Raw genomic sequence first — 27,389 nt, 5'->3', positions numbered from 1 at the left:
ATAAATTAATACATAATATAAAGGAGATAATATGTATGTATATACATATGTGTGCATATGTGTCCTGCATACAAGTCCCTTATCAGTTATATAACTTTCAATGTTTTCTCTCATTCTTGGGCAGTTTTTCTCTCTTTGGCATCAGATGCCATGTAGCCTCGGCTGGTTTTAAACTCCTGATCTTTTTACCTCCACCTCTTAAGTACTGAGATTAATAAGCCCGTGTTCCCACATTTGGCCTTCTTTTCAACTCTCTGTAAGTTGTCCTTGGAAGTACAAAAGTAAAGATCACTTTTGGGGGACTGAAGAGATGGCCCAACCGTTGAGAGCACCGGCTGCTTTTCCCGAGTGCCTGGGTTCTATTCCAACCCTCCACACGGCGGTTCGCAGCCTTCCGTGACTCCGTCTCTAGGAATCCTACACTCCTCTATCCTCCACAACATGCAGACAAAACACGCAATACATACAAAGTTAAAAAAAATTTTTTTCTTTAGTGTGTAACATGTGTCTGTATATGGGTTTGTATACTTGTATGAGCGTGCCCTTGGAGGCCAGAACAGGGTTCAGATCTCTCGGAGTTACAGACAGTTGTGAACTGCCCAGCATGGGTGCTGGGAACTGAATCTGGGCCCTGGGCAAGGGCAAGGCATGCTGTCAACTGCTGAGCCGTCTCTCCACACTCCTACAGGTATCTTTAACTTTGATCATAACTCCCCAACTCTCTCTTTGGCTTTTGATCGCTAAGAAAACTACAGAACGTGAGGTCACAGATGTGTTTTGTTTGTTTTGTTTTATTTTGTTTGTTTGTTTGTTTGTTTGAGATAGGGTTTCTCTGTGTAGCCCTGGCTATCCTGGAACTCACTCTGTAGACCAGGCGGGCTTCGAACTCACAGAGATCCACCTGCCTCTGCCTCCCAAGTGCTGGGATTAAATTTGTGTGCCACCACGCCCGGCTTTTACTACACTTTCTTGAAAGAGTCTTAAAGCTGCAAGTTAGATATGATGGAGTGTGGTTTGGCTTTATCCTACTCAGAAGACAGAGGCCTGTTCTTGGAAATTCAAGAACAGCCTGGTCTGTATAGTAAGTTCCAGGCTAGTCATAGCTCACAGTGAGATTCTATATTTAAAAAAAAAAAAAAGTTTTAACTCAGACATTTAGGTCTTATGATTTTGTTTTAATTTTTAAAAAAATAATTATTTTATGTGCATGGGTATTCCCATACATGTATGATTATGTACCATGTGCCTGGTGCTCACAGAGGCCAGAAGATTCCCTGGACAGGAGTTATGGACTGTGTTGCCATGTGGATGCTGGGAATTGAGCCCAAGTCCTCTGGGAGAGCAGCCAGTGTTCTCAAACACTGAATTATCTCTCCAGTTTATTTAATATTTTTTTTCAGTTAATTGTTTTTACTTGTGGTGTGAGAATGAGATTTAACTTTATTTTTTGTTGTTTTGTTTTTCAAGGCAGGGGTTCTTTGTGTAGCCTTGGCTGCCATGGAACTTACTCCATAGACCAGGCTGGCCTCAAACTCAGAGATCTGTCTGCCTCTTCCTCTCTTGGTTTTTCAAGATAGGGTTTCTCTCTGTAGTCTTGTCTGTCCTGGAACTCACCATGTAGACTGGCTTCAAACTTCCAGAGATCCACCTGCCTTTGCCTTCTGAGTTCTGGGATTTAAGGCATGCATCACCACCACCCAACTCCAACTTAATTCTTCTTGTTTGTTTGTTTGTTTGTTTTTCGAGACAGGGTTCCTTTGTATAGCCGTGGCTGTCCTAGAGCTCACTCTATAGACCGGGTTGGCCTTGAACTCACAGAGATCAGCCTGCCTCTGCCTCCTGAGTGCTGGGCTTAAAGGTGTGTGCCACCACCACTGCTCAGCAAGGCTGGCTTCTAACTCACAGAGATCTACCAGCCTCTGTCATCCAAGGGTTGAGATCAAAGGAACACACCGTGCTCCCAGCTCATCGGTGTCCTTTTTTTTTTTTTTTTTTTTTTTGGTTTTTCAAGACAGGGTTTCTCTGTGTAGCCTTGACCATCCTGGACTCACTTTGTAGACCAGGCTGGCCTCGAACTCACAGCGATCCGCCTGCCTCTGCCTCCCGAGTGCTGGGATTAAAGGCGTGCGCCATCGGTGTCTTATTTACCTGTTTGGTATTGTATTTGCATTGCTAGGAGGCAGAGCTCTATGGAGCTGGCGTGCAGTACATGCTTCCAGCCTTTTATCTTAGAGAACTGTGGGCCCATTCAGCTTCTTAACTTTGTAGATTCAGGAGTTAGAAACCTTTACTCATATATAAGTAGATAAGGGATTTTTTTTTTTTTTTAAGATTTCATTTGTTAGCCAGGCATGGTGGCACTCACTTGTAATCCCAGCACTCAGAAAGGCAGAGGCAGGCAGATCTCTGTGAGTTGAGGCCAGCCTGGTCTACAAAGAGAGTCCAGGACAGCCAAGGCTACACAGAGAAAACTTATCTCAAAAATATAAAAAAATAAAAATAAACAAAAGATGTTTCATTTATTTTTATTTTATGCATATAGGTATTTTGCCTGCATGGATATCCATGTATGACTTTCATGCAGTTCCCACAGTGGCCAGAAGATGGCGTTGTGTCCATGGAGCTGGCATTCCGAATGGTTGTGAGCCAACATGTGGGTGCTGGGAATTGAACCTGGGTCCTTTGGAAGAGCAGCCAGTGCTCTTAATGGCTAAGCCATCTCTCTAGCCTCTAAAGGGTCTTTAAATATATATTCATTTAATTTTATTGTTTTATTTTATTTGTGTGTGTATGTGTGTTTGTGTGTAGGTGTGGGTGGGTGGGTGTAGGCACATGTCTGCCAAGTGTCTGTGGAGAGCAAAAGGGGTCATTGGTCCCCTGCAGCTGGAGTTACAGATGGCTGTGAAGTACCACATGGGTGTTGGTAGGTTGCAAAAGCAATACATACCCTTACTTGTTGAGCTATCTTTCCAGCCCTAAGAGAAGTTGGTTTTAAATAACCCATTCTTTTGATCTTTTGGAATTATGCCAAAAATTCAAAAGGTGGCACATGCCTGTAATCCCAACAGTTGGGCAGCAGAGGCATGTGGGTCTGTAAGTTCAAGGCTAGCCTGGTCCATCCAGAGACACCCTGTTTTGAAAACAAAAACACAACACAACGCAACACAACAAAAACAAAACAAAAACAAAAGATAGACATCTTTAATCCCAGCACTTGGGTAGCAGAAGCAGGTGGAATTTTGTGAGTTTGAGGCCAGCCTCATCTACATAGCAAGTTTCAGGCTGGTCAGAGCTACATAGTAAGACCTTGTCTCAGAAAGAGAAAAATAAAATTGTTCTAAATTCATAAGCACACATAAGCCTTATCACCTTACTATGCTGCCCAGGCTCTTCTTGAATGCCCCAACCAGGCAATCCCACTGCCTCAACCTTCTAAGTAGCTGAGACTTATAGGCACGGGCCACCCGTTCATCTTCCTTCACTGAGTGTCGCAAACAACAGAACTGGAGGCAACCAGAATTTCACAAGGCACTGAAGCTAGTGGCAGCACCCCTTTCTTATAGTGTATTTATTTGTATGTGTAGGAGTTTTGGGTTTTTTTGTTTTGGTTTTGGTTTTTTTTTTGAGAGACAGGGTTTCTCTGTGTTAGTCTTGGTTGTGCTGGACTCACTTTGTAGACCAGGCTGGCCTCAAACTCACAGTGATCCACCTGCCTCTGCCTCCCGAGTGCTGGGATTACAGGCGTGCACCACCACGTCCAGCTAGCACTCCTTTCTTGATTTCTAGGTTACATTCTCCATGGCCGAGCACATTCTAGAAAGATCTAGAGATCTTCCAGAACCACACATTGCAGGTGCACGCAGCTCGCTATGGGCAGCCCAGGTGTGCTGTGAATGTGTTGCATGACTAAATGGCAAGACGCTGGTGCCTGGGGGGATCTTGGAGGGCTTCCCTGGGGGAAGTGGCACTTAGGCTAAATCAGGAGGTACTGTCTGCTTTTCTTTCTTTCTTTAAGTGTGCATAGACAGTAATTCCCAGGAGCTGTTTGAGAACTCAGTACACTGTAGCTGGTTGACTCCTAAGACTCACCTGAGGCCAACAGTGGGATGCATTCTGTTTTACAAGTCAGGAAACTGGGGCAAAATGAGCACTCATCAGCCGGGCTCCAAATTCTCCAGGCAGACAGTGGTATGATCATGGGGAGGCCGACGGACCAGAGGAAAGGAAGGAACAGGGAAACTGTCCCAGCACTTGGGAGGCAGAGGCAGGTGGATCGCTGTGAGTTCGAGGCCAGCCTGGTCTACAAAGTGAGTCCAAGTCCAGGACAGTCAAGACTAACACAGAGAAACCCTGTCTCTCTCACACACACACACACACACACACACACACACACACACACACAAAACCAAAACAGAGCGAGGAACAGGGGAAGGCAGCAGGGCTCACCAGTATGATTCAACTGTTTCTGACATGGCACAGCCTGTGAGGAGGAGGCATACTGGTGGAGAAAAGCGGCTGGATGTTCCTGAGGCTAGCGCCCCACCATATTCATGTCTTGGGGTGAGGTTAGGGGAGCTGCAGAGTGTTGAGGGTCTCCCCAGGAGGCTCTTGGACAAACACACCAGACTGTCTAGGGATAAGCAGATAGTTAAGTCAGCCTTGGGGCTGAGGGCTGTGCCTGCCCACATTCCTCTGCCTACAGCCTTGCCCCCTAGAAGCCCGCTGCAGGACAGAGCCTAGGCTGTCTGGCCTCAAAGTCCCATCTCCACTTTCCCCTGGCAGTGCAGGAGGATTTCCTGCCAGTCAGCAGCCTGCACCCGTGTGCCACTGTCCTGCCTGCAAGCATGTCCTCACTTCTCTCAGCTTGCCAGCTTGCTGCGTCCTCCTTCACTCTGTCCCCTCCACTCCCCATCCTCCCCTCCCCACGTCTGCCTCCCAGGTTCTTGTTCCTTCTCTTCTGGCGGCCAGGGGAGGAAGGAGCCCTCCATGTGCCCCCAGAAGGGCTGGCTCCAGAAGCCTGTGTGCCCCCCCCCCCCCTGCCTGCCCACTGGCCTCGAAGTAATCAATCTGATTGGATTAGGGTCAGGGCCACCCTAATCATGTCAAAGGTTACCCTAGGCTTTGTGGCACGGACCACAGGGTGCCTGGCCACCCCTGCCGAGGTAGCCTCTGTTGAGCAGAGTTTAACATCTACTAGCTAGCTGTGAGAAAAGGAGTCAGGCTCTTGCATGCGTGTATGTGAGTTTGTGCAGCCATGTGTTATACACAAATGTGTGTGTGTGTGTGTTTTAAATATGCATGTGTGCATGAGTGTCTTAGGTGGGTATGTATACTCCTGAATGTGAGTGTGTTTGTGTGCATGGTAGTGAATATGTTTGTGTGTATGTGTGTGTGTGATATGTCTGTGTGTGTGTGTGTGTGTGATATGTCAGTGTGTGTGTGTGTGTGTGTGTGTGATATGTCAGTGTGCATTTATGTGGATGGGTATGTGTGTGAATATATGAATGTGTATAAATGTGCAGATGTGTACGTGTTCCAGTGCACATGTACATTTGTGTACTTGTGTGTGCATTCATGTATATTGCATGCATGTGTACAGATGTGTTCATGGAATTACATACAAATGTATGTATGAGTGTGCTCATATGCATTGTATATACACACCTGGGTGCCGAAGTGTCTCCATGTGGTGTATCCCTGTACCCTGTACACATGTATGTGCATACGGATGTGCACTGAGCATGTGCCTGTGTGTATACGAGGCAAGTGTGTGCTCAAATTTGATCCCACTACCGTCCACCGTGTCTACCTGGCCTGAGAAGCCAGGGTGCTCCACTAAGCCTGAGGAAGCCCTGGATGCTGAGCTGAGAGTCCTCTGCTCTGGGACCCAAAGCTTGCAGGGAGCTACCCTACCTGCCTTGGGTCAGGAAGCGTTTGGAGAATTTTGAGTGCATGATGATTATGAGCGCCTTTGGGGCAGGCGCTAGGTGACTCCATTGCCTTGACCTCTGGCAAGGTGAAATGGGTGGGGTGGTCTCAGGGCCAGCCTGTCCAGAGGCAGGGCTCACAGGCCGACGGTCAACAAAACAGCTGGTCAGGCTGGAAGGAGACTAGGGGGAGGTACATAGGAAGGATGTAGGGGGCCAGAATCCGGGAAGCAGGCTCCTAAACAACACGTGGCCTTGTAAGGGGACAGCTTTCTTCTGGTTGAGTGGGGACTTACACACCTAGGACATAAAGGACAGTGCCCTGGAGCCTGGAGCCCACGGCCAGCCATGGAAACTGGGGTTTCTACCTGCCTGCATGCCCAGGGGTCCTAGGAAGCTCAAGGTTCCTGGGTCTGGACGGTTTCCAAATGAACAAAGGCCTTCATCTACCCATTGTTGCAACTCTGCACCCCCTAGTGAGGGTGGTCCCCACAAGTCCCTAAGGGCTCCTGAGCTTGCTGCTTGTGCAAGCAACCCTCCCTCACTGTAAGGTCTTCATTTGGACCTTGCTGACCTGGTCAGTGTCTCCAGCCTGAACATCGTACCTTGTGTCTGGTATAGTCCACCCATCCCTCCTGTGGCATACCTCCTGGCCAGTCACACTCTCAGCATATAGTGGCTGGGCTTCTGTTGGATTCCCCAAGACCTCCGGAGTCACAACAGGTGGCAGAAGTGGGCTCTTAAAGACATCAGACTATCTGCTGAGGATCCTTTGGTCAAGTCAGGGAAGGGCTCACTTTCTTCCTCTACTTGGGGTCCGAACAGGGAACAACAGCCTGGCCTCCTCCCCCTCCCCCAGGCAAACCCCCTTCCTGATGACTGGCCTCTGCACCGCGGCTCCTCAGGGGGTGGTCCTCTACCTCTCTGTGTGCCCAGCCTATGGAAGGACCAGCTCTGATGGGGCTAGCCTGCGAGACAGCGGGAGCCTAGAGCTCTGGAGGGACAGAAGGGCAGCTTTTTAGGGAAGCAGAGTCCCCAAATCCAGGTTGCGACCCTTGACCCCCCCCATCCGAAAGTGTTACCATTTACGATGCGTTGGGGGTGGGGGCTCCCCTGGTTCTGGGGGCCTCTCCGGTATATCATTAACTCTCCGCTGTGGGAGGGGGGACCCCGGCCGACATCCCACTGCGCTCGGCTCAGAGCACAATGTCCCTGCGAGAACGACAAGATTAAGCACAAGGGAAAAGTGAAAATGCTGTTGGCGATTCACACGCCCTTCGGGGTGTTGAATTAAAGCGTCTGAAAGAGGATTTCCCCTCGCGCCCGACGGCGCGGCGGGCAGCGCATACTTCCAGGTTGCTATGACTGGCCGGCGATCGCCTAATCACCGGCCAGGGGGAAATTCATATAAAATATCGCTGGCCATTGTGGGGCTAACGCGGCGTGACAGTGTCGCACAAAGCCGGATTCATCAGCCCCAGCAGGTCAGCCAGGCGCCCGGCCGCGCGGGCCCGGGCGGTGTCAGGGGCCGCGGCCACGGTGGGGCACCGGCGCATTCCGCTCTCAGGTGGCTCCGGGGCCTTTTGTGCCTCTGTGTGATTACCAAATGCCACCGCGACACCCCCTCCGGGCCGCCCGACTCCTCGAGGCCAGGAAAAGGGCCTGGGGAAGGAGGGACGGTAGGCAGCCTCGGAGGGGAGGCGCCAGGGCGGGGCCTGGGCTGCAAGCTACCAGCTGGGGCTGCACCGATCCTTCTGTCTGCCCTAAGCCTGCAGTGTGCTGAACACTGGAGGGGGAAGGGGTGCCCACCTACTGAATGTTCGGGAAGCACTTTTAGACATCAGGATGGCAACGGGGAAAGATAGTTTGTCTTTCCTCAGCGTAACAGGAGGGCGATGCTCCCAAGTGCGGTGGCGCTCTATGGACTGCAGGCTCTGGCCCATCTGAGCGATTATGGCTACAGTAGGGCTTTAAGGGGATTGGTCTTCTTCCCACCAGTGAAAAGGCGAGTGATCTCCCAGCTGGAGTCTGGAAATTAAGGGGACAGAGACCACCTGGAGGGTGTTGCCTGACAAACTCAGGCCAGGCTGCCAACCCTTACCCTTCTGTGGCCTCCAGAAGGGTATGGTTCAGGTAATGTGCAATGTGGCATAGGTAAGGGCGCCCCTCTGTCTGCTGGGGTTCCCTGGTTCTAGGCCTGTGTAGAAGGATAGCTTCAACAGGGATAGATGGTCCCAAATAAACATATACATGACACAGGATCCTCTATGCACCGAGCTTTGATGCATCCAATTTCATTTAAAAAAAAAAAAAATCATCCCAGCACTTGGGAGGCAGAGATAGGCGGATCTCTGTGAGTTCGAGGCCAGCCTGGTCTACAAAGACAGTCTAGACCAACGAAGGCTACACAGAGAAAACCTGATTCAGGAAAAAAAAAAATGTACTACTAGTTTAAAGTCACAGATTAAGGGCGCACGCCTTTAATCCTAGCACCAGGGAGGCAGAGGCAGGCAGATCGCTGTGAGTTTGAGGCAGCTTGGTCTACAAAGCAAGGCCAGGATAGCCAAGGCTACACAGAGAAATCATGTCTCAATAAGATAAAATAAAATAAAATAAAATAAAGCGGGCAGTGATGGTGCACGCCTTTAATCCCAGCACTTGGGAGGCAGAGGCAGGTGGATTGCTGTGAGTTCAAGGCCAGCCTGGTCTACAAAGTGAGTCCGGGACAGCCAAGACAGAGAGACCCCATCTTGAAAAACCAAAAATAAATAAAATAATAATAATAATAAAAAAGTCACAGACTAAGGCCGGGCGTGGTGGCGCACGCCTTTAATCCCAGCACTCGGGAGGCAGAGGCAGGCGGATCGCTGTGAGTTCGAGGCCAGCCTGGTCTACAAAGTGAGTCCAGGACAGTCAAGGCTACACAGAGAAACCCTGTCTCGAAAAAACCAAAAAAAAAAAAAAAAAAAAAAAAAAAAAAAAGTCACAGACTAACATCATCTTATAAATAGTATATGTCAGCACGCACACGTACACACACACACACACACACACACACACACACACACACGTTGTCATCAAGCTGATCCTCCTTCTTCTACCTCCCATCTGCTGGGATTAAGAATATGTACCACCAGGCTCAGCTCACACCTGGTTCTTGAGAGTGGACGCCTTGCCAATTACCCGCCTCATTTCTAGTTCTGAGCCTAGTGCCTAACTCAGTATGGACGCTCATATTCTGGATAGTTGGGTGGAGGGACGGATGGTAGGTAACTGGAAGAAAGGAAGATAATGGATGGGTGGAAGGATGGGTGACGAATGGTAGTAGGAGGGTAATGAGCAGATGATGAGTGGATGGCAGACAGATAATTGAGTGGGTGGTATTTGGTGGAGGATGAGTGGATGATAACTAATGAGATAGATGAACGGAAAGGAAGGGAGCCCAGATAACTAATACTTTGCTTAAAAACCCAGTAGCACCACAGGAAGGCTGGGCTGAGATGGCTTCTGCGGGGAGAGTTTGCTCCCGCCTCCCAGGATCTGGCTGAAAGAGACACTGGGCTCAGTTCATAACCCTGCCGCCCACCTCGGCTCTCCAGACGCTGGAATTACAGGCCAGGGCCCTGACACCCAGCTTAGGATTTGCTTCTCTTAGGGAGCAACGTCATCAGGTAGCCCCCTTTCTTCCTCTTGACCTGTACCAGATGAACAGGCAGAGTCCTGGGTCCGAAGAGAGTGGGTACCTCCAGCCGCCAAGGCGCACCTCAGCTCTGCCCCAGATGACTCCCCCAGATTGATGGCACTTGTCTGTGAGAGTCTGGGCCCAGTCGCCCACAGGCACACTCACCTCCTTATCTCGTATCCAGCACCCATCTGTCTACTGCCTGAGCTGATGCACTTGTTTTCTGGAGTGAGGAGACGGTCACCTTTATGCTGGCTACCTCTGTTGAGTCATCAGAAACTGAAACCTCTAACGGCGTTGCTTATGGCAGAAAACTTTGCTGTGATAACTACGGCTGGGCTGCCCTACGCTCCTGAGAGCCCTGCTCCCATTCACCCTCTGCAAAGGGGGTAGCTCTGGGACAGTGATTCACAACATTTGTTCTAAAATCCTATGGGAATCTGATGAAAGCAATGGAGTTCCTCTCTGAGAAAACCTGCGTGTTCCCGAGATCTTTCAAAGTATGTGAATCCCGAGTCTTGCCCCAAATCCTGGGTGGAACCAATTTCAATGCATTAAAATCCCTGCCAACTGGCTCTCTGTCAGTTCGAGGCCAGCCTAGCCTGGTCTACAAAGTGAGTCCAGGACAGCCAAGGCTATACAGAGAAACCCTGTTTTGATTTTTTTGTTGTTGTTTTGTTTTTTTGTTTTTGGTTTTTGGAGACAGAGTTTCTCTGTGTAGCCTTGGCTGTCCTAGACTCACTTTGTAGATCAGGCTGTCCTCCAACTCACAGCGATCCACCTGCCTCTGCCTCCTGAGTACTGGGACTAAAGGCATGTGCCATCATGCCCAGCAGAAACCCTGTTTTGAAAAACAAAAACAAAAACAAACAAAAAATAAATAAATAAATAAATAAAATAAAAATAATAATAATAATTTTTTAAAATTAAAAGTAATAAAATAAAAATCCCTGCCAATGCAGGATGCCACCTGAACATTCCGGAATCTTTTTTTCTGGGTATTCTACAATGTTCTTGATTACTGTTAAGCACAGGGAAGCACTGCTGGAGTGGTGTGGAAAGCTCAGGTCCTCTCACACAGCCTTGCAAACTGCTGTGGCACATGGCCATACTGTATCCATCACCACTGTGATCTCTCACGAAGCCCTTGAGCTCTACTGTCCTTCCCTACTTCCCTATTTCACTGCCAGGAGCAGCATCGTTTCCTAGGAAGGACCTTAATCTGGTTTTAGCAGCTGCCTCCTAACCATTAAGTGCAGGCTATACATTTTAGCAAGACAATCTTGAAGATATGTCTTGGGAAGTAAATGGCATCTATTCACCCCTAGGAATGTTACCTCCATCCCTTGCTTAGGGTGGTGTCTACCTGGGTGTGGCAGTGCACATGTGTAAAGCAAGTGCTCAAGGGGGAGGCAGGAGGATCACAAGTTCCAAGCCAGCCCGGGCTGTGAAAACCTGTATCCAAAGAATGCAGGTACCAGCCAGATTTCTCTAATGTGGAGTCCAATGTTCCCCCCGCCCCCCGCGCTTTTTTGTTTTTGAGACAGGGTTTCTCTTGTGTAGCCTTGGCTTGTAGACCAGGTTGGCCTCGATCCTCCTGCCTCTGCCTCCCAATTGCTGGGATTAAAGCTGTGCACCACCACGACCAGCGACTGACCAATATCTAGGGAGGAACTGCCTTTTTAGGCAACCTGTGGCTGCCATCTTGCATTCAACTTTCTTTTGCCGTAATGTTCCATCTACCATTCGTTTGGCCCGAGGGCTTGCAGCCTGCAGCGTCTCTCCTGGCCTCGCTAATGGTGTGTCTGAACCCATTTGTAGAGGCTTCTGGCCTTCATTTCCTTCCCAGCTAGCTGAAAGCCAGCGCCAGAGCTTGCCCTGCCCTGACTTGATCAGGAGCCCCAGATCGTCATTTGATACTGAGGGAAACTGAGGCTCCGTGCAAAGGGAGGACTGCTGGCGACAGAACTGAGCAAGAATGAGCTCTTGAGCCGGGCATGGTGGCTCTTTAATGCAAGCACTCAGGGGGCAGAGGCAGGTGGATGGCTGTGAGTTCGAGGCCAGCCTGGTCTACAAAGTGAGTCCAGGACAGCCAAGGCTACACAGAGAAACCCTGTCTCGAAAAAAATAAAATAAAATTAGCTCTTGTCCACTTGAAGTTTAAGCTCCGTGTTGCTCTCTCGTCTGAGCGGCCCTCCCCTCAAGTGTGGCTACCAGCTCCAGGCTGTTTGCTTGAGTCCTGATAAGCAGGGAGCCTGAAGCCCTTATTCTGGGCAGGGCAAGGGCAAGGCCTAGAGTGCTGCTGGGGTGGGGTGGGGGGAGAGGGAGCTTATCTTTTAGAGCCGAGAGGGGTGGGGGAAGGGTGTTTGGGTGACACTTGAGCTGGATAAGGTAACTCAGGGCAGCTTTGAGACTTGGAATGTGAGGGTGCAGGCTGAGAAGTAGGCTTCTGAGTGGCGTCCCAGGAGGAGGTGGCTCAGGGCCCCTGGCCCAGGCTCGGGTTCTATGCAGAGAGAGGAAACTGTCTACAGTCATACCACCCTGGATTCGCCCAGTCTCGTCTGATCTGGGAAGATAGAGGAGCCTAGAGCCTTAGGGGAGCAAGAAGGAGTGGCTTGGCTCCTACAAAGGTGAAGCAGGAGCCGGAGATGTGGCCCAGTTGGTAGAGTCTTTGCCTGGCATGAACCAATCCCCAGGTTCCATTTCCAAGACTATATAAAACTAGGTGTGGTAGCTCACAAGCCTAATTTTAACACCTGGTGGAATTCAAGGTCACCCTGGGCTACCTGGTAAGCCCCAGGCAAGCTTGGGCTAAAGTCCTTTCCTAAAAAAAAAAAAAAAAAAAGTAGAGAAAATAAGGACAGGGGCTTTGCTAAGTGAAGGCAGCAGAGGGTGGGTATGTATGTACGTGTGGTAGTGACGTTGCTGTTCATTCACAGTTGCCTCTGCAAAGGCTGCCCCTGTCCTATCCCTGGACTGAACGATGGTATTAGGGAAGGAAAACAGGGCGGAGGGCTTTTCAAGGGTGCTCCATTCAAGAACACAAAATGTTCTATAGTGTCACCTAGGGTTCCCAGGGTGGTCTTAATGCCCTAACCCAGGCAGGACTCCTGTCCCTTCCCCTGGTACCTCAGATATGTAAGGAGTAGCCTGTGCTCGAGGATGGAAATAAATAGAGGACAGGATACAGGCCCCACCCTTGGATTCCAACAGACTAAACACTTGAGGAACAGCCACAGCTGGCATTTCAGGGAGCCAGAGGACACACGTTGGGTAGGTGCTGCCCAGGATCTCAGATGCCATGCTGCAGAGAGGAACTAATAGCTCTGAGGCAGGGGTAGCACCCCTATCCGCCGACAGGGTTTCTTTTGTACTCCTGGCTGTCCTGGACTCGCTTTGTAGACCAGGCTGGCCTCAAACTCACAGAGATCCGCCTGCCTCTGCCTCCCGAGTGCTGGGCTTAAAGGTGTGCGCCACCTCGCCTAGTGGCAGGGGCAGCTTGAACTCAGGGAAGAATAAAAAGTTGAACGTGGCCAGAGGTCAATGAGTGACTGAGACTGAAAAAAAAAAAAAAAAAAAAAAAAAAAACCAGCAAGGCTGGCAGTAAGAACTCTTTAAATAACATTAGAAGGGCTGTGTATCACACTGGCAGTGGACACGGAACTGGGCCCATGGTGGGCAGCTGTGTGAACGGCTAGTGAAGGCAATTCAATCTGAGTGACAGTCCAGTTGAGAGCTTTCTCTGTAGTTCCAGTAGAAGATGGACGCTGTGTTAATCATCTAGTGTCCAGACTGGGCTGTTTCCAGACAGTGGGAAGATGTTGGGCAGCTTGATGGCTGCAGAAGGTGTCCAGGCTCGGGCAGCGGCCCAGGTTGGAGTCTGCAGAGGGCTATCCAGGGAGAGGGGCAACTCATAGACAGGGTTAAGGGCTCGGTAAGGCCACAACTCATGCTGTGCTCTCAGTATGAGAGTAAATGTGTGTTCTTTGACCCTGCACGTGGATGCATACTGAGCTTTGTGGGCAAGTCTGATTGTGTGTGTAGCTGGACAGTTTCTCTGTCCTTGACTATTTGGGCTTATGGGGAACACGGAGTCCCAAGAGTTTAACCTCTTAGATATGGCTTGTGGAAACATGGAAAGCTGTCACTTGCTGGTCTTCCAGGATGACAGCTCCCTGTGTGTGCAGGAAGGATTGAAGAGATTTTTTGTGAAGAATCTCATAATCCTACCCAGAAGCTCAGTGACATCACCCCACCTCTGCTGGAGGATTCCCCAGCCCAAGATAGCCTGTTTATTATATTATTTATTTACTTATTTTTTGGTTTTTCAAGACAGGGTTTGTCTGTGTAACAGCCTTGGAGGTCCTGGACTCACTTTGTAGACCAGGCTGGCCTTGAACTCCCAGAGACCTGCCAGTCTCTGCCTCCTAGTGCGGGGATTCCTGGTGGCGCACGCCTTTAATCTCAGCACTCGGGAGGCAGAGGCAGATGGATCTCTGTGAGTTTGAGGCCATCCTGGTCTACAAAGTGAGTCTAAGACAGCCAAGGCTACACAGAGAAACCCTGTCTTGAAAAACCAAAAAAAAAAGGTGTGCACCACCATGTGCAGCTATAGCTCCTGCAGGCCTGTGAGGCTGTCAGTCTGTAATGGTTTCTAGTTAGGTTTGTAAAATCTTTGCAATTGAGCCAGGCATGGTAGCACAGGCCTTTAATCCCAGTACTCGGGAGGCAGAGGCAGGTGGATCTCTATGAGTTCAAGGCCAGCCTGGTCTAGAAATTGAGTCCAGGACATCCAGGACTACAAGTGAAACACTGTCTCAAAAAACCAAAAACCTGAAGAAAAAAAAAAAAAAAAAAAAAAAAAAAAAAAAAAGAAAAAAGAAAGAAAGAAAGAAAAGAAAAAGAAAAAGGGAAAAAAGAAAGAAATATCTGCTAGTCAACACATCAGACTCATATTCGTCACGCTAGGAGAACCCCACACTTTTCATACCACACGCACTGGCATAGCTGTATCTGGTGTCAAGGACAGGAAGGAATGCCTTCTCTCAGTAAGAAACTCCAGTTCTTCAGGCATCGAGTTCCAGGACAGCCTGCCAGGACCACACAAGGAAACCCTATATCGGAAAAAAAGAAATGAGAGAGAGGGAGAGAGAAAGGAGAGGAGGAAGAAGAGAGGAGAGGAGGAAGAGGAGAGAAGAAAGTCACACTGAGTCTTTTTTTTCTTTCTTTCTTTCTTTCTTTTTTTGGTTTTTTTCAAGACAGGGTTTCTCTGTGTAGCCTTGGCCATCCTGGACTCAATTTGTAGACCAGGCTGGCCTCGAACTCACAGCGATCTGCCTGCCTCTGCCTCCTGAGTGCTGGGACTAAAGGTGTGCGCCACCATGCCCGGCTCTGTCACACCGAGTCTTGTTATCACTCAGTTGCAAAAACACATAGACCGCTGGGTGTGGTGGATCACTGTGAGTTCAAGGCCAGCTTGGTCTACAAAGCAAGTCCAGGACAGCCAAAGCTACACAGAGAAACCCTGTCTTGAAAAACAAAAAGCAAAAAACAAACAAACAAACAAACACAATGGCTCACCAGAAAACCTTGGCGGTGAGAGAGATCACATAACTTAGCAGAGTTGTGCTGTGCGTGCTGTTTGGAGGTTGGTCGTTAAATCTTACTTCATCTAACTTGTACATGATGCTTTGGCAGAGGCCTGCATGAACAGGAAAAACAGGAAAAAGCATCCACTGTAGATCTGGACCAGGGTCCTCAGATTGAGGGAGCAAATCACTTAGATGGATCTTGAAATGATGATATTGACTATAAAAGGCAGTAAAACCGGGCAGTGGTGGTGCGCGCCTTTAATGCCAGCATTCGGGAGGCAGAGAAAGGTGGATCGCTGTGAGTTCAAGGCCAGCCTGGTCGACAAAGTGAGTCCAGGACAGCCAAGGCTACACAGAGAAACCCTGTCTCGAAAAAAACCAAAAAAAAAAAAAAAAAAAAAAAAAAACAAAAAACCAGAAACAAAAACAAAAAAACATGTCCTCTGAAAACATTCAAAATCTTCTTAAAGCTGTTTTTTTAAAAATACAATCAACTTCCCACTATCCTCACACTACCATTCAGTAGCACACCAGGACCTTTTCCTCCTGTTTTTTAACTGGAATCTGGACCCATTGATGAACCTCTCGCCACAGTTTTCCCAGCCCTGACCTCTGCTAACTTTTTCTACTACCTGCTATGAAATGAATGCCTTTAGATTCCACACCTAACAGCATGCAAGTCCTTGTCTTTCTATGCCTGGCTTATTCACTTAGTATAATGCCCTCTGGGTTCGTCAGTCTTGCTGCAGGTGACAAGGTGTCTTTCTTATTTATGACTAAATAGTATTTCATTGTGTTCACTGCAGAGCTATCATAAGAAAAGCCATGCAGCGCTGGCATCAAACAACACACACAAGCCGATGACTCAGAACAGTGATTCTAGAAATAAATCCACATATTTACACCCAATTGGTTTTCAACATATGGAGAACATAGATTTTAGAGAAAAAAAATAGTCTCTTTGATAAATGGAGCTAGGAAACTGGATATCTCTATCCACACAAAGAAGAACCAATTCAGACATTCCACCCCCTATCTTCTACACACAAAAACCAACTCAGGGTAAGACCTGAAACTACTCAAAAAAAAAAAAAAAAAAAAAAAAAAAATGTAGGGCCAGGCATGGTGATGATGCCTTTAATCCCAGCGCTCAAAAGACGGAGAAAGGAGTATCTCTGAGTTTGAGGCCAGCCTGGTCTACATAGAGCATTCCCGGCCAGCTAGATCTCTATAGTGTTTTCCTACCTCAACAAAACAAACACACATACGCATGCGCACTCACGTGCACTTAGGAAAGACACTTAGGACAGTGGGGATTAGGGCCAATATTCTTCACAAAAGATCCTAGAGGCACAGTGGTGAGGCGTGGATCCTGTATACCGAGTTCTCCTTTCTCAGCCCTGGTGTTTGGATTTCCGCCTTTTAGACTGCCGCCCTACTCGCCTGGTTTCCATAACGCCCTATCTCCTTCCTCCGCAGCCACCCGAGAGTCAGCCTTTGTTCACGCCATTGCCTCCGCTGGAGTGGCCTTCGCGGTGACACGCTCCTGTGCAGAGGGGTCAGCTGCCATCTGCGGGTGCAGCAGCCGCCTCCAGGGCTCCCCAGGCGAGGGCTGGAAATGGGGCGGCTGCAGTGAAGATATTGAATTTGGTGGAATGGTGTCTCGGGAGTTTGCCGATGCCAGGGAGAACCGGCCAGATGCCCGCTCTGCCATGAACCGTCATAACAATGAGGCTGGGCGCCAGGTATGTACACAGAACCCCCAGGGTTGTAAAGAAAAAGAGCTGCTTTTTCATTGGGGTATCCAGTGGGGGCAGGGCACGGGTGGGAGAGGGCCGTTCTGCTTTCCCTCTACCAAGGGACATTGTGACACTGCCCAGATGCGCCTCAAGTGTCCAGTGTGTTCCCAGAGGATGCCAAGCTCACCTGTGGACTTAAGGTCCCTGGGAAGTAGGTGAGTGAAAGGAGGCAGCTGCAGAGCATGTAGTGTCTGTGGCTTCTGCGATGAGGAAACACACATGAAGGGAAAAACCAGAGCGGGGAGAAGCAGAGGGATGGACGGATGGATACATGTAGTATTGACTTAAGATAGAGAATCATAGTGATAGAGATGGTTGACACATGCTATTGAGACAGAGGGAGGGGGAGAGAGAGGAGAGAGAGATTAACATGAGAATTTGGAAACAGACCAGGGAACCAGATAACAGAACATCATTGAAGTTTCCATTCCTCTGCCTGGGGTATGCTTGGACTTCTGGGGGTTGAGGCTGAGATTTCAGAAGACTCGAACTCACAGAGATCTGCCTGCCTCTGCCTTCCAAGGTTTTTTGAGGCAAGGTTTCATACATTCCAAGCTGGCTTGACTTTTCTATGTAGCCATCTTCTAACCTCCTCCTACCTTCCAAGTGCTGGGAATACAGACAGACATGTGGTATCGCTTTCAGTTTATGAGATGCTGGGGATCAATTCCAGGCCTTCATGCTCAGCAACTGAGCTGATGCTTGGACATCTTAAAAACAATGTGTAGAGATGAGAAAATACAGGGCTGACCCATGGTGTGCGTATGTTAATCACGTAGCAGAAAGTCGAGAGAGAAAGGAAACGTGACAGCGTATGGTAAGAAAGCAACAGAGACGCTTCCATTCAGAAATCAAGAAGCAGAAAGACAGGTGCTGTGACAGCCCTCATACTGCCAGGCACTGTCTTGCATGGTCAGGAGACATGCCACACAGGTCAGCACTGGCCAGGACCCCTGTTTTAACCTGGTCTTAGCAGCTATTGAGATCTTTGACCAAGTAAAACCAAAACAAGAGAGATTGAAAAAGGAGAAAGATCGCCAGGCGTGGTGGTGCTCACCTTTAATCCCAGCACTTGGGAGGCAGAGGCAGGTGGATCTCTGTGAGTTTGAGGCCAGCCTGGTCTAAAAGTGAGTCTAGGACAGCCAAGGCTACACAGAGAAACCCTGTCCGGAAAAACCAAAAAACCAACCAAACAAACAAACAAAAAGGAGAAAAATAGAAAGAGTCTTGTCTCAGAAAGCTTGGCTGCAAAAGAGAGGGACGCGGGTGTTAGACAAACTGGATGAGCCACACATAGTGTCATCCTACCATGGTCATGGGCCAGTTTGTAGGGAGGGCGAGGAAGCAGCTGAGAGTTAGATGAAGTGCACGCGGTGCACGCAGGCCTGAGCCCAGCGTGATTCATGCCTTAAGCTTTGCAAGCCACAGCCAGAGCCGCTTGGACAGTTGTTAGCTCTCAAGTAGTTATATTGAAAGATTACCCAGAACCGGGCAGTGGTGGCGCATGCCTCAAGCCCAGCACTCTGAGACGGAGGCAGGTGGATCTCTGTGAGTTTGAAGCCAGTCTGGTGTACAAAGTTAATTCCAGGACAGCCAAGACTGTTACACAGAGAAACCCTGTTCTGAAAAAACGAAGCAAAGCAAACAAATAAATAACAGCAAGGAAGAACACACAGTTAAAATATACTTGGAGTCTTTTGAAAGGCAGTCTTGCAGTGTAGCTCAGGCTAGCCTCCAATGCTCAAGCCCCCAGCCTTAGCATCCCTAGTGCCACTGAGAGTGTAGTCATGTGCCATCATGATGAGCTGGTCTTGCTCTTTTATCATAGCCCTCTCTTCTTCCTTCTGGTCCCAGACTTTATACAGAATGACTCAAGGGGAATGAAGGAGAGAGAGAGAGAGAGAGAACCTTCCAGACTCTTGACTCCTGGGATCTGACAGTGAACTATTACTACCACAGGGAAGGTAGTGGTCAGGTACACATGGGGATGGCCTGTGTCTCAGACTCCTGGTAGTTTTACAGAGCAGGTGGACAGCAGGCATGGTCCTTGAGAGGTATGCTCCTAACAACCTAACAGGTCTCCGCCTCTGTTTACAATGTTTCACCTGACCTAGTAACTGAAAACAGCTCTTAGGCCCACAAGACGTTTCACTATGTGACCATAACGCGTCATGACGCGATCTGGGTGGGAAGCACCCTCATCACCCAGGCATGATGGTGTATGTACCTGTAACCCCAGCGCTTGGAGGCACAGGTAGGAGAATTGTGACAGGTTCAAGGCTAGCCTGGGCTGTGTACTGAGTTTCAGACCATCCTGGGCTACATAGTGAAAACCTGTCTCAAAATGACTCTTTTTTTTCCCCCTTCGGTTTGAACATTCCAACCTCTCACTCAGCTGGGTGTGGTGGCACACACCTTTAATCCCAGCATTGGCTGTCCTGGGCTCGCTTTGTAGACCAGGCTGGCCTTGAACTCACAGAGATCCTCCTGCCTCTGCCTCCCCCAGTGCTGGGATTACAGGCATGCACCACCACGCCCCAGGGATTCCTTACTTCTTGAAGCACTTTGTTTCTTCCCTTAAAGAAGGGGCAAGGTCTCCATTGTCCATAGGGGAAGCGGCTGTTCATCCAGGCCCTGGGAGTATAGGACCCACTTTAAGCTCCTCTGCTCTGTATTCCTAGTACAGTTCCCCACATCTTTCCTCCAGTATCTCCAAACTGTCCACTTGAGGCCCAGTGTGGTCTATAAAGAGAGTCCAGGACAGCCAAGGCTACACAGAGAAACCCTGTCTTGGGAGGAAAAAATGTTCACCGGCAACACCCTGCTTCCTGCACTCTATCCTAGACATTCCTGGGAAAAGAATTATCTAGGCCTACATTGAGAAAGAAGCTCCTGAGGCCTTGGATCTGGCAAGGGAGGCCCAAGTCACCATAGGGAAAACAGTGGCACTAGGTGCGCACAGAGAGGAGTCTCAGGGGCTATATGGAACAGGTGGGCTGCAAGCAAAGAGCACCCGCACCAGGGACGGGTGTAGACGTAGGCTTATGTGCTTGTCCCCTCAGGCCATCGCCAGTCACATGCACCTCAAGTGTAAATGCCACGGACTATCCGGCAGCTGCGAGGTGAAGACCTGTTGGTGGTCGCAGCCAGACTTCCGCACCATCGGGGATTTCCTCAAGGACAAGTATGACAGCGCCTCAGAAATGGTGGTGGAGAAACACCGAGAGTCTCGTGGCTGGGTGGAGACCCTGCGGCCACGTTACACGTACTTCAAGGTGCCAACAGAACGCGACCTGGTCTACTACGAGGCCTCACCCAACTTCTGCGAGCCCAACCCTGAAACCGGCTCCTTCGGGACACGTGACCGCACCTGCAACGTGAGCTCGCACGGCATAGATGGGTGCGACCTCTTGTGCTGCGGGCGTGGCCATAACGCGCGCACAGAGCGGAGAAGGGAGAAGTGCCACTGCGTTTTCCACTGGTGCTGCTATGTCAGCTGTCAGGAGTGCACACGCGTCTATGATGTGCACACCTGCAAGTAGGCGGGTTCCTATCAGAGGGAGCAGGGTTCATACCTAGGGGCAGCAGGGGTTCCTACTTGGAGGGGTCTCCTACCTCAGGATCCATTTCCTACTTGAGGGTGGGGCTCCTACCTGTGAGGGTCTTCTACCTAGGGACCCAGTTTCTGCCTTCGACTGTTGTTCCTACTTGGGGTCTGGGTTCCTTTTCAGGGGAGAAGCTCCTGCCTGAGATACGGGGGTTTCTACCTGAGGGTGGGGCTCCATCTGAGTTGGAATTCCAATTTGGGATGGGAGTGGGTCCTACCTCATATGGGTTGGGTTCCTCTCTTGACCCAACAGGGCGACAGGGCCCAGACCGGGACCATGAGCTACTCCTTCAACTAAATGGGTTTCGTGGATAGGCAGGAGTGGAGGGATTGGGGTCCCCCCTCCCAGGGGCACTGCTCTAGATAGATGAGGGGGTGATTCAGGGTAGGCCCTATGGGGCTTGGGGATCCAGTGGGGGTGGGACTTCACCCTGAGGGAAGGCGAGGCTTCACTGAAGACTCACAGTGTAGCTCCCTCCTGAGCTAGCTTAAGCGCTAAGCAGGTGATTCAGCTCCCGTCTGGCTCCTTTCCAGGGGCCACGTGCAAGCATCGTCTGTGCATTGCACGATCTCCTGGCAGAATGAGCCATGAAGAACTCAGGGGTGACTCCGGGTCCCACTCTCATGCCTGGGAACCTCTTTCTCAGCCCTGAACCCCTTCTGCCCGGGCTTTCCTACTCCCTCTCCTTGCCAGGTCTATCCTGAGGAAAGTTTGCAGTCCCTCCGAGTTCAAGTGACCACCCACGGAACACAGCTCTCTCCCGAGTAGAGATGGCTCTGAAGGGATGGGGGCTGCTAAGAAGGATCCTGGGGCACGGCATGGCACCCTCCCCCCCGTGGCCTGCCTCTGCCCTGACACTTAATACTCAGATCTTCCAGGAAACCCAGCTCATCTGGTCAGTGATTCCCAGGCCCCAAAGGTGCTCACAGACATTGTTGCCTCACTTTGAGTTGTGTGAACTTCAGGGACGTCAGGGAACAGACAAGCTGCAGAGACAGGGTGTCTCCTGGAGCCCCCTGTTCAGGACCGATCTAACCCCCAGGGCCTGCTGCTGTTGAGACAATGGTCCCCATATCTGTCGGCCACCAGCCTGTCCTCAAGCCTCTCTACTGTCTGTCTGGCCTGGAAGTGAGATGCTGCAGGACATGGGCCACGAGAGCCTCCTGATCACTGTCACTGTGAATTGTCCCCACCTCCAGGCAGGGGAGGGGATATGGCCACACAAGAGTCTACCCCAAGAGCACCGAAGAGAGGCTACGCATGCACGGTGACTGTTTTCTGCCTGGAACTTTGTGTTTGGGGTTGCAATTTTATTTTCAATGCTGCTATATCCACCATCCACTGGATTTAGACAAACATGATTTTTTTCTTCTTATTTTTTTTTCTTTTCTTTCTATGAAAGAAATTATTTTAGTTTATAGTATGTTTGTTTCAAATAATGGGGAAAGTAAAAAGAGAGAGAAAAACAAGTTTGTGGGTTGTACTAGATTTCCCCTTTTTATTAATATGTATGAGTTGCACATGTGGATGGGGTTTGGTATGGAAGTCTGCACTGATCCCCTGAGGGCAATTCACATTTCCCTGTCCCTATCACTTGTGGTGGGTAGCACGTTGTTGGGAACCTAAAGATGGCAGCTCAGGCTCTGGGACTCAGAACCAAGTAGAGACAGTCAACAAGCCTCCGGGGAGGGCTGTGGGGTCAGAATTCCAAGAAGAGAGAACAGAAACAGCGAAGTCAGGAAAAGAGCCAGTCAACTGTAGCAAAATCTGGAACAGAGTAGACCTGAGAGTTTAAATAGAGGGGTGCAGATGGGGTTTTTAAAGTTTGAACAAGTATGGGAGCTGAGGAGCCATGCAGTAATTAGGATACTTTTGGTGGTTCCAGTGAACAGATGAGGGTCCCAGGAGCAAAGGCTTAACCAAGACCCTTCACACACGGATGATACAGAAGAAATGTGCAGCAAATCCCTCCCCATGAATCCATAGTCACACAGCCGGTGTCCCAGTATTACTGTATGGAGGGCATGGCAGCCCTTGGGATTCCAGGGCAGTGGCCTGGCTTGCTGCTGCTGGCCTTTTGGATGTCAACTGTATTAAAGGGCACACAGGTCCTCAGAAGGGGCCTTGCCTCCAAGAATGTCTTGGATTCTCACCCAAAGGAAGCTCTGGGTGGGGGTGGTCTTTGCTCAGGTGCTGTCATACTCCCACTTGTTTTCACTGGGGGACTGGGGGGGGACGACGATGATGAGCCCCAGCCAGGCCAGGTAGGGGTAATCATCCTGTCAGCATCGAACCAGGCGATCAGGGGAGGGTGTCAGGGGCACCATGGAAGTGAGGCTGGAGGCCTCTCTCAAGGCCATACTTATCTCAAGGCCACAACTCTCCCTAAGCAAGCCCTACTGTGTCTCTGCTCCTTTTCCTGCTCGCCCAAGTCCATCCGTATACTGTCCCCACCTCTGGGTCCTATCTTGATATCCAGATACCAAGGCAATGAATGTCCTGAGGAAGCAGAGAGCAGCAAGCCCACTCCTACCTCTCAAGAAGCCAAGTTGAAATTGAGCATGGTGGCGTACTCCTTTAATCCCAGCAAAGAAGCAGAGGCAGGTGGATCTCTGAATGCAAGGCCAGCCTGGTCTACAGGGGAAGTTCCAGGACAACACGGAGTAACCCTGTCTCAAACAAATCAAAACAAAACAAAAACAGAAAAAAGCCCAAGTTGAGGATAGTCACTGTCTCTGTGTCCTCATCCCCGACATCTATCACTCCTGCCCTTACCCAAGCGACTTGAAAGCCAGTTAGAGGATGGTCACAACAGGAAACCTAAATAGTGTTCCATGATGTCCACACTCCCCCAGTTTTAGTGATTCACCACGAACCTTAGAACTAGGAAACCCCTGCTGGCCTCCAGAGGACCAAGGGAAGGAACTGAAATTTAACCACTGTAGACTTGGGGTTAGGACGACAAGAAAGAGAGTTAAGCATCCTCTCAACCCTCCTAGGGAACAGTGGGCTGCCTGACTCAGAAAAGGGAAAGATAATTCCCCAGGCCCTAAGACCAAGGAAGAAAGACAGGGAAGGGGGGGGGGGGGGGGACAGAGGCAAAGCTCTTCCAGGCCCATTTGACTCAACATGGTAGCTGCATCTGTGAGGTTGGTCTATACAGACAGCTAAAAACCAAGGCCTCTGGAGATGTGTGGCATGAACTTGTCCACAGACCTGAAGGCAGAACACCATGTCACACTATCTGAAACTGCACTCTGAATGCCATTTGTCGGAGCATCCTGCCACTGGTTTTGTGTGGCAGGGTCACTTAAGGAGATGCTTAAACCTTCAAAGCAGTCACAACCAGGCTGAAGACCCTACTAGCCTCCCCTGTACTCTTAAAAAAGAATGCTGGGAAGGAGCCCCCAGGTTTTGGGGCATAAAGATGGGACTGGAGCCGGGCAGTGGTGGCACATGCCTTTAATCCCAGCACTTGGGAGGTAGAGGCAGGCAGATCTCTGAGTTTGAGGCCAGTGTGGTCTACAGAGTGAGTCCAGGACAGCCAAGGCTACACAGAAAAACCCTGTCTCAAAAAATCAAAACCAAACCAAAACAACAACAAAAAAGACAGGGACTGGATACGGCGCCTACTGCATGCTCCAGATACTGCTTTTGTCCACCTACCCTGCTGGCTAAGCCTTGTGCCACTCAGTGCATGTACCCCTTCCAGGGCACAAATTGAACTTGCAGGCTGCTAGTTCACAGTCTGAGCCAGAGCCGAGACAGTCCACCACACTGAGTACACAGGTCAACTGCATACACATTGCCACACCTAGACACCAAGGTCCCCAGAGTCCCAGTAGGGTACAAAAGGAATAGCCAGCCTGGCCTGACAGTCTAGGCCTATAATCCCAGCTGCCACAGAAGCAGGAGGACCACAATGTCAGGACTGCCCAGGATACAAAACAAGGTCAAGATCAGATAAAATAACAGTGTGCAATGAAGAGCTGGGATGCACCTCAGTGTCAGAGAACTTTCCTAACATGTGTGAGGCCCTGGACTCTACCACAGCACTGAAGAAAGAAAGAAAGAAAAAAAAAAATCACAAGCTATGAGGGACGCTGACAGCTGAGTGGTCTCGGGGAAGGAGTACTGGTGCCAGAGCTCACTGGCCTCCAGAGAGCTGGCCGGGACTGATCAGGGCTTGTGGAGGAACAGGCCCAGGTTCTGGGCTCTGAGTGGCCCCTCTTTAGGCTTCTGATTCCCTGAATCTTGGCAGGCAGGCACTCTAGCGACATTTATTCCTACACAGAGCCCACCCTCCTCAGCCTCAGGGCTTGCTGTACCCCTGCTGGTGCATTCCAGGCAGGCCACCCACTCTCAAGGTTGCAGGTGTCCACCAGGCCCAGACCTACTATTGGCAGGACTACCTAGGAATTCCCAGGGAGGGCAAGGGTCAGTGGGGGCCAGGCAGCTGCAGGTGAGCACTCTGTAAAGAGGATGCCATGTTCAGGGCCAGCCAAGGCAGAAGGAGAGGCGCCCATTCTCCCCTCAGGGGAGTGAGTCACCAGTGGGCAAGGGGGCAGGTTTGGGAAGAGTCCACTTAGCTGGGCCATGTTGGGGGTGCTAACAATAATAAAGCCATCAGTCCCCGGGGCAGTGATGAGAGTCCCGAGTTAAGCCTGTCCCACAGATGAGTGGCTCCTCTGATTTGGCACCCTGGGCAGGAGCCACCCTAATTGGCACCTGCTGCCCTACTGCCCAGATGAAAGGGACAGACTCGCCTGGGAGGCGGCAGAGCAGCTGCACGACCTACAGGCCATGGGTACCTGAGAACTCCCAGAGTCCAATGGGCACTGGGAGTCCAGGTTGTCACAAGACCCTAGCAGGGTCCAGATGTCACACAGCCTTTGGGGATGCAGAGTCCATATGCCCAGGGAGAAGACAGACCACTTTAGGGGTTTAAAGAGCCCGTCAATCTCTAAATAATAAGGCGGGGAGGCTTGGTGCATCTGGGCCTAGAGAGGAAGCAGCACTGGCCCAAGGGCACACCAGGGATTCAGGTGGGCGCTGGTGTCTAGGTGCAAGGTTCAAAGCAGCAGGCTCCACAGACCCATGCTGACAGACTACCACAGAGATGGCCTTGCCTATCCACAGGAGACACATTAGGCTGTGGTCCTCATGGCTATGGTGTGAGAAGGAAGCTAATTCCACATGGAGAAGGCCCATGAATAGAGACCATCCACAGTCCACAGGAACACAAGACAGACCTCAGATAACAGCCTGGCCATGGGGAGTTAGGAGATGAGGCTCTGAACTCATCGCCTGACAAGAACAAGCTCCACTTCTCTCTGGGCCTCAGTTTCCCTTCTTGCAGGAGGAAGTGGGATGAGCCACAAACCCCCAATCCTAGGGGTGGGAAAGCCCTAGGCCCCACTCAGATCCAAGCTTGCAGCTGTGGGCCTCAGAAGCTGCCTCTCTGGTGAGTTTACAGCCCCTCCCGCTGCCCTGGAGAAGGAGGAAATGAGCTGGGGGCCTGTTCACAGGTAGTTGAGACAGCCCCCGAATAACCATATAAAAGGGCCGGAGGCTGGGGGCCCCACCCAGCCAGGACAAGCTTGGCCACCCCCTTGCAGATCTCACACTCAGTAACTTTGAAGTACTGGAAAGGGTGTGGCCAACCCCCACCTTAGGGCCCCACTGACCCTCCCTCTTTCTGTCACCCCCTCCCCTGGATGCCCACTTTCTGGGTCCTGGGGCTCAGTTTCCTCTCTTCAGAGACAGACTGGAGGCTGTCACCATGGCCTGGCCTCCAAGAAAAATCTACTTCAGATAGCTGGGGTGCAGCCAGCTGTGGTTCCCACACCTGGTTTGGGACTCAGAAAATGGACCCGAAGACTAGCTTTCCATGAATAGCTGGTAAGGATGTAAGCAGACGTATGGCAATAAGCTGGAGTCCCCGATCCCACCTTGGCTACAGGGACTGGCATACCCTCTTCTAGGGAACACCTGGGGACAAACAGGGAGCCAGCAGGAAATTCTGGGAAGTCCCCAAGACCTTCCTGAAAGATGACCACCGCTGTTGGGCTGAGAGAAAACTAAGAGGTAGTGGTACCACAGCCCCAGGAACTCCTTCAAGACCTGGCATGTTGCACAAATGATGCCAAGCCTGCCATGCTGCATGGGTGCCAGTTATCCCACTGCCTGGGAAGCTCTGCTGCCGTGCAGCTGAGGTGATGAATCCTTATAGCTGGACCAACTGAGCCTTAGCGGTGAGAATCCACCCAGAAGGAACTTCGGGACATGGTACTGTCCTGGAGTCCAGCTAGTGGCCTGGCACAGATCCTTCTCCCTCTCGCTCTACCCTGCAGCATGCCATAGGCCCCAGGTCCCACCTCCCGTGGGACCTTCTCCCACAGCCTAGTCCCCTCAGGGGTTCCCTATTCTCCTGTCTGGACCTCTCTCCAAGGGGTACCCAGGAACAGCACTCTCTGAGATCATAGCCAAATTTTAGGGTCATCATCTTCCTCTCCCATGATTTCCAGAGCCAGAGTAGAAGCCAGGTCCAGCCACTTCCTGGCCCTGCAGCCCTAAAAGGCCAGCATGCCATCCTCCTGGAGTCCAGAGTTAGAGAGAGGTATGAGTCCTACGTAGCCCAGCTGGGCTGAACTACACTCTCAGTGCTTGGGCCATGTGGGAAGGCTTCTAGGAGGAGGAGGAGGTGGCCAGCAAGGTGCTGTTTCTGCCCTCTGGTGTCCTTTACATACACACGCCAAGACAAAGAGTAGTGGCCAAGGCGG

The 27,389-nt window shown here is 50.5% G+C and overlaps 1 protein-coding gene across 1 annotated transcript in view; it reads left to right on the top strand.

The window, feature by feature from the left end:
* The window catches only part of Wnt3a (Wnt family member 3A), a 41,639-nt gene extending 20,686 nt beyond the window's left edge, over positions 1-20,953 (top strand). The window contains exons 3-4 of the mRNA XM_051168082.1: positions 16,680-16,945; positions 20,062-20,953. Of these exons, the coding sequence (XP_051024039.1) occupies positions 16,680-16,945; positions 20,062-20,541 (746 nt within the window). The 3' untranslated portion in view covers positions 20,542-20,953. The remainder of the gene's footprint in view (positions 1-16,679; positions 16,946-20,061) is intronic.
* Positions 20,954-27,389: the final 6,436 nt, after the last annotated feature.

Source organism: Acomys russatus, chromosome 25 (genome assembly GCF_903995435.1).
Source record: "Acomys russatus chromosome 25, mAcoRus1.1, whole genome shotgun sequence".
Lineage (NCBI taxonomy): Eukaryota > Metazoa > Chordata > Mammalia > Rodentia > Muridae > Acomys > Acomys russatus.
This window is presented reverse-complemented; position numbering and strand designations above follow the sequence as displayed.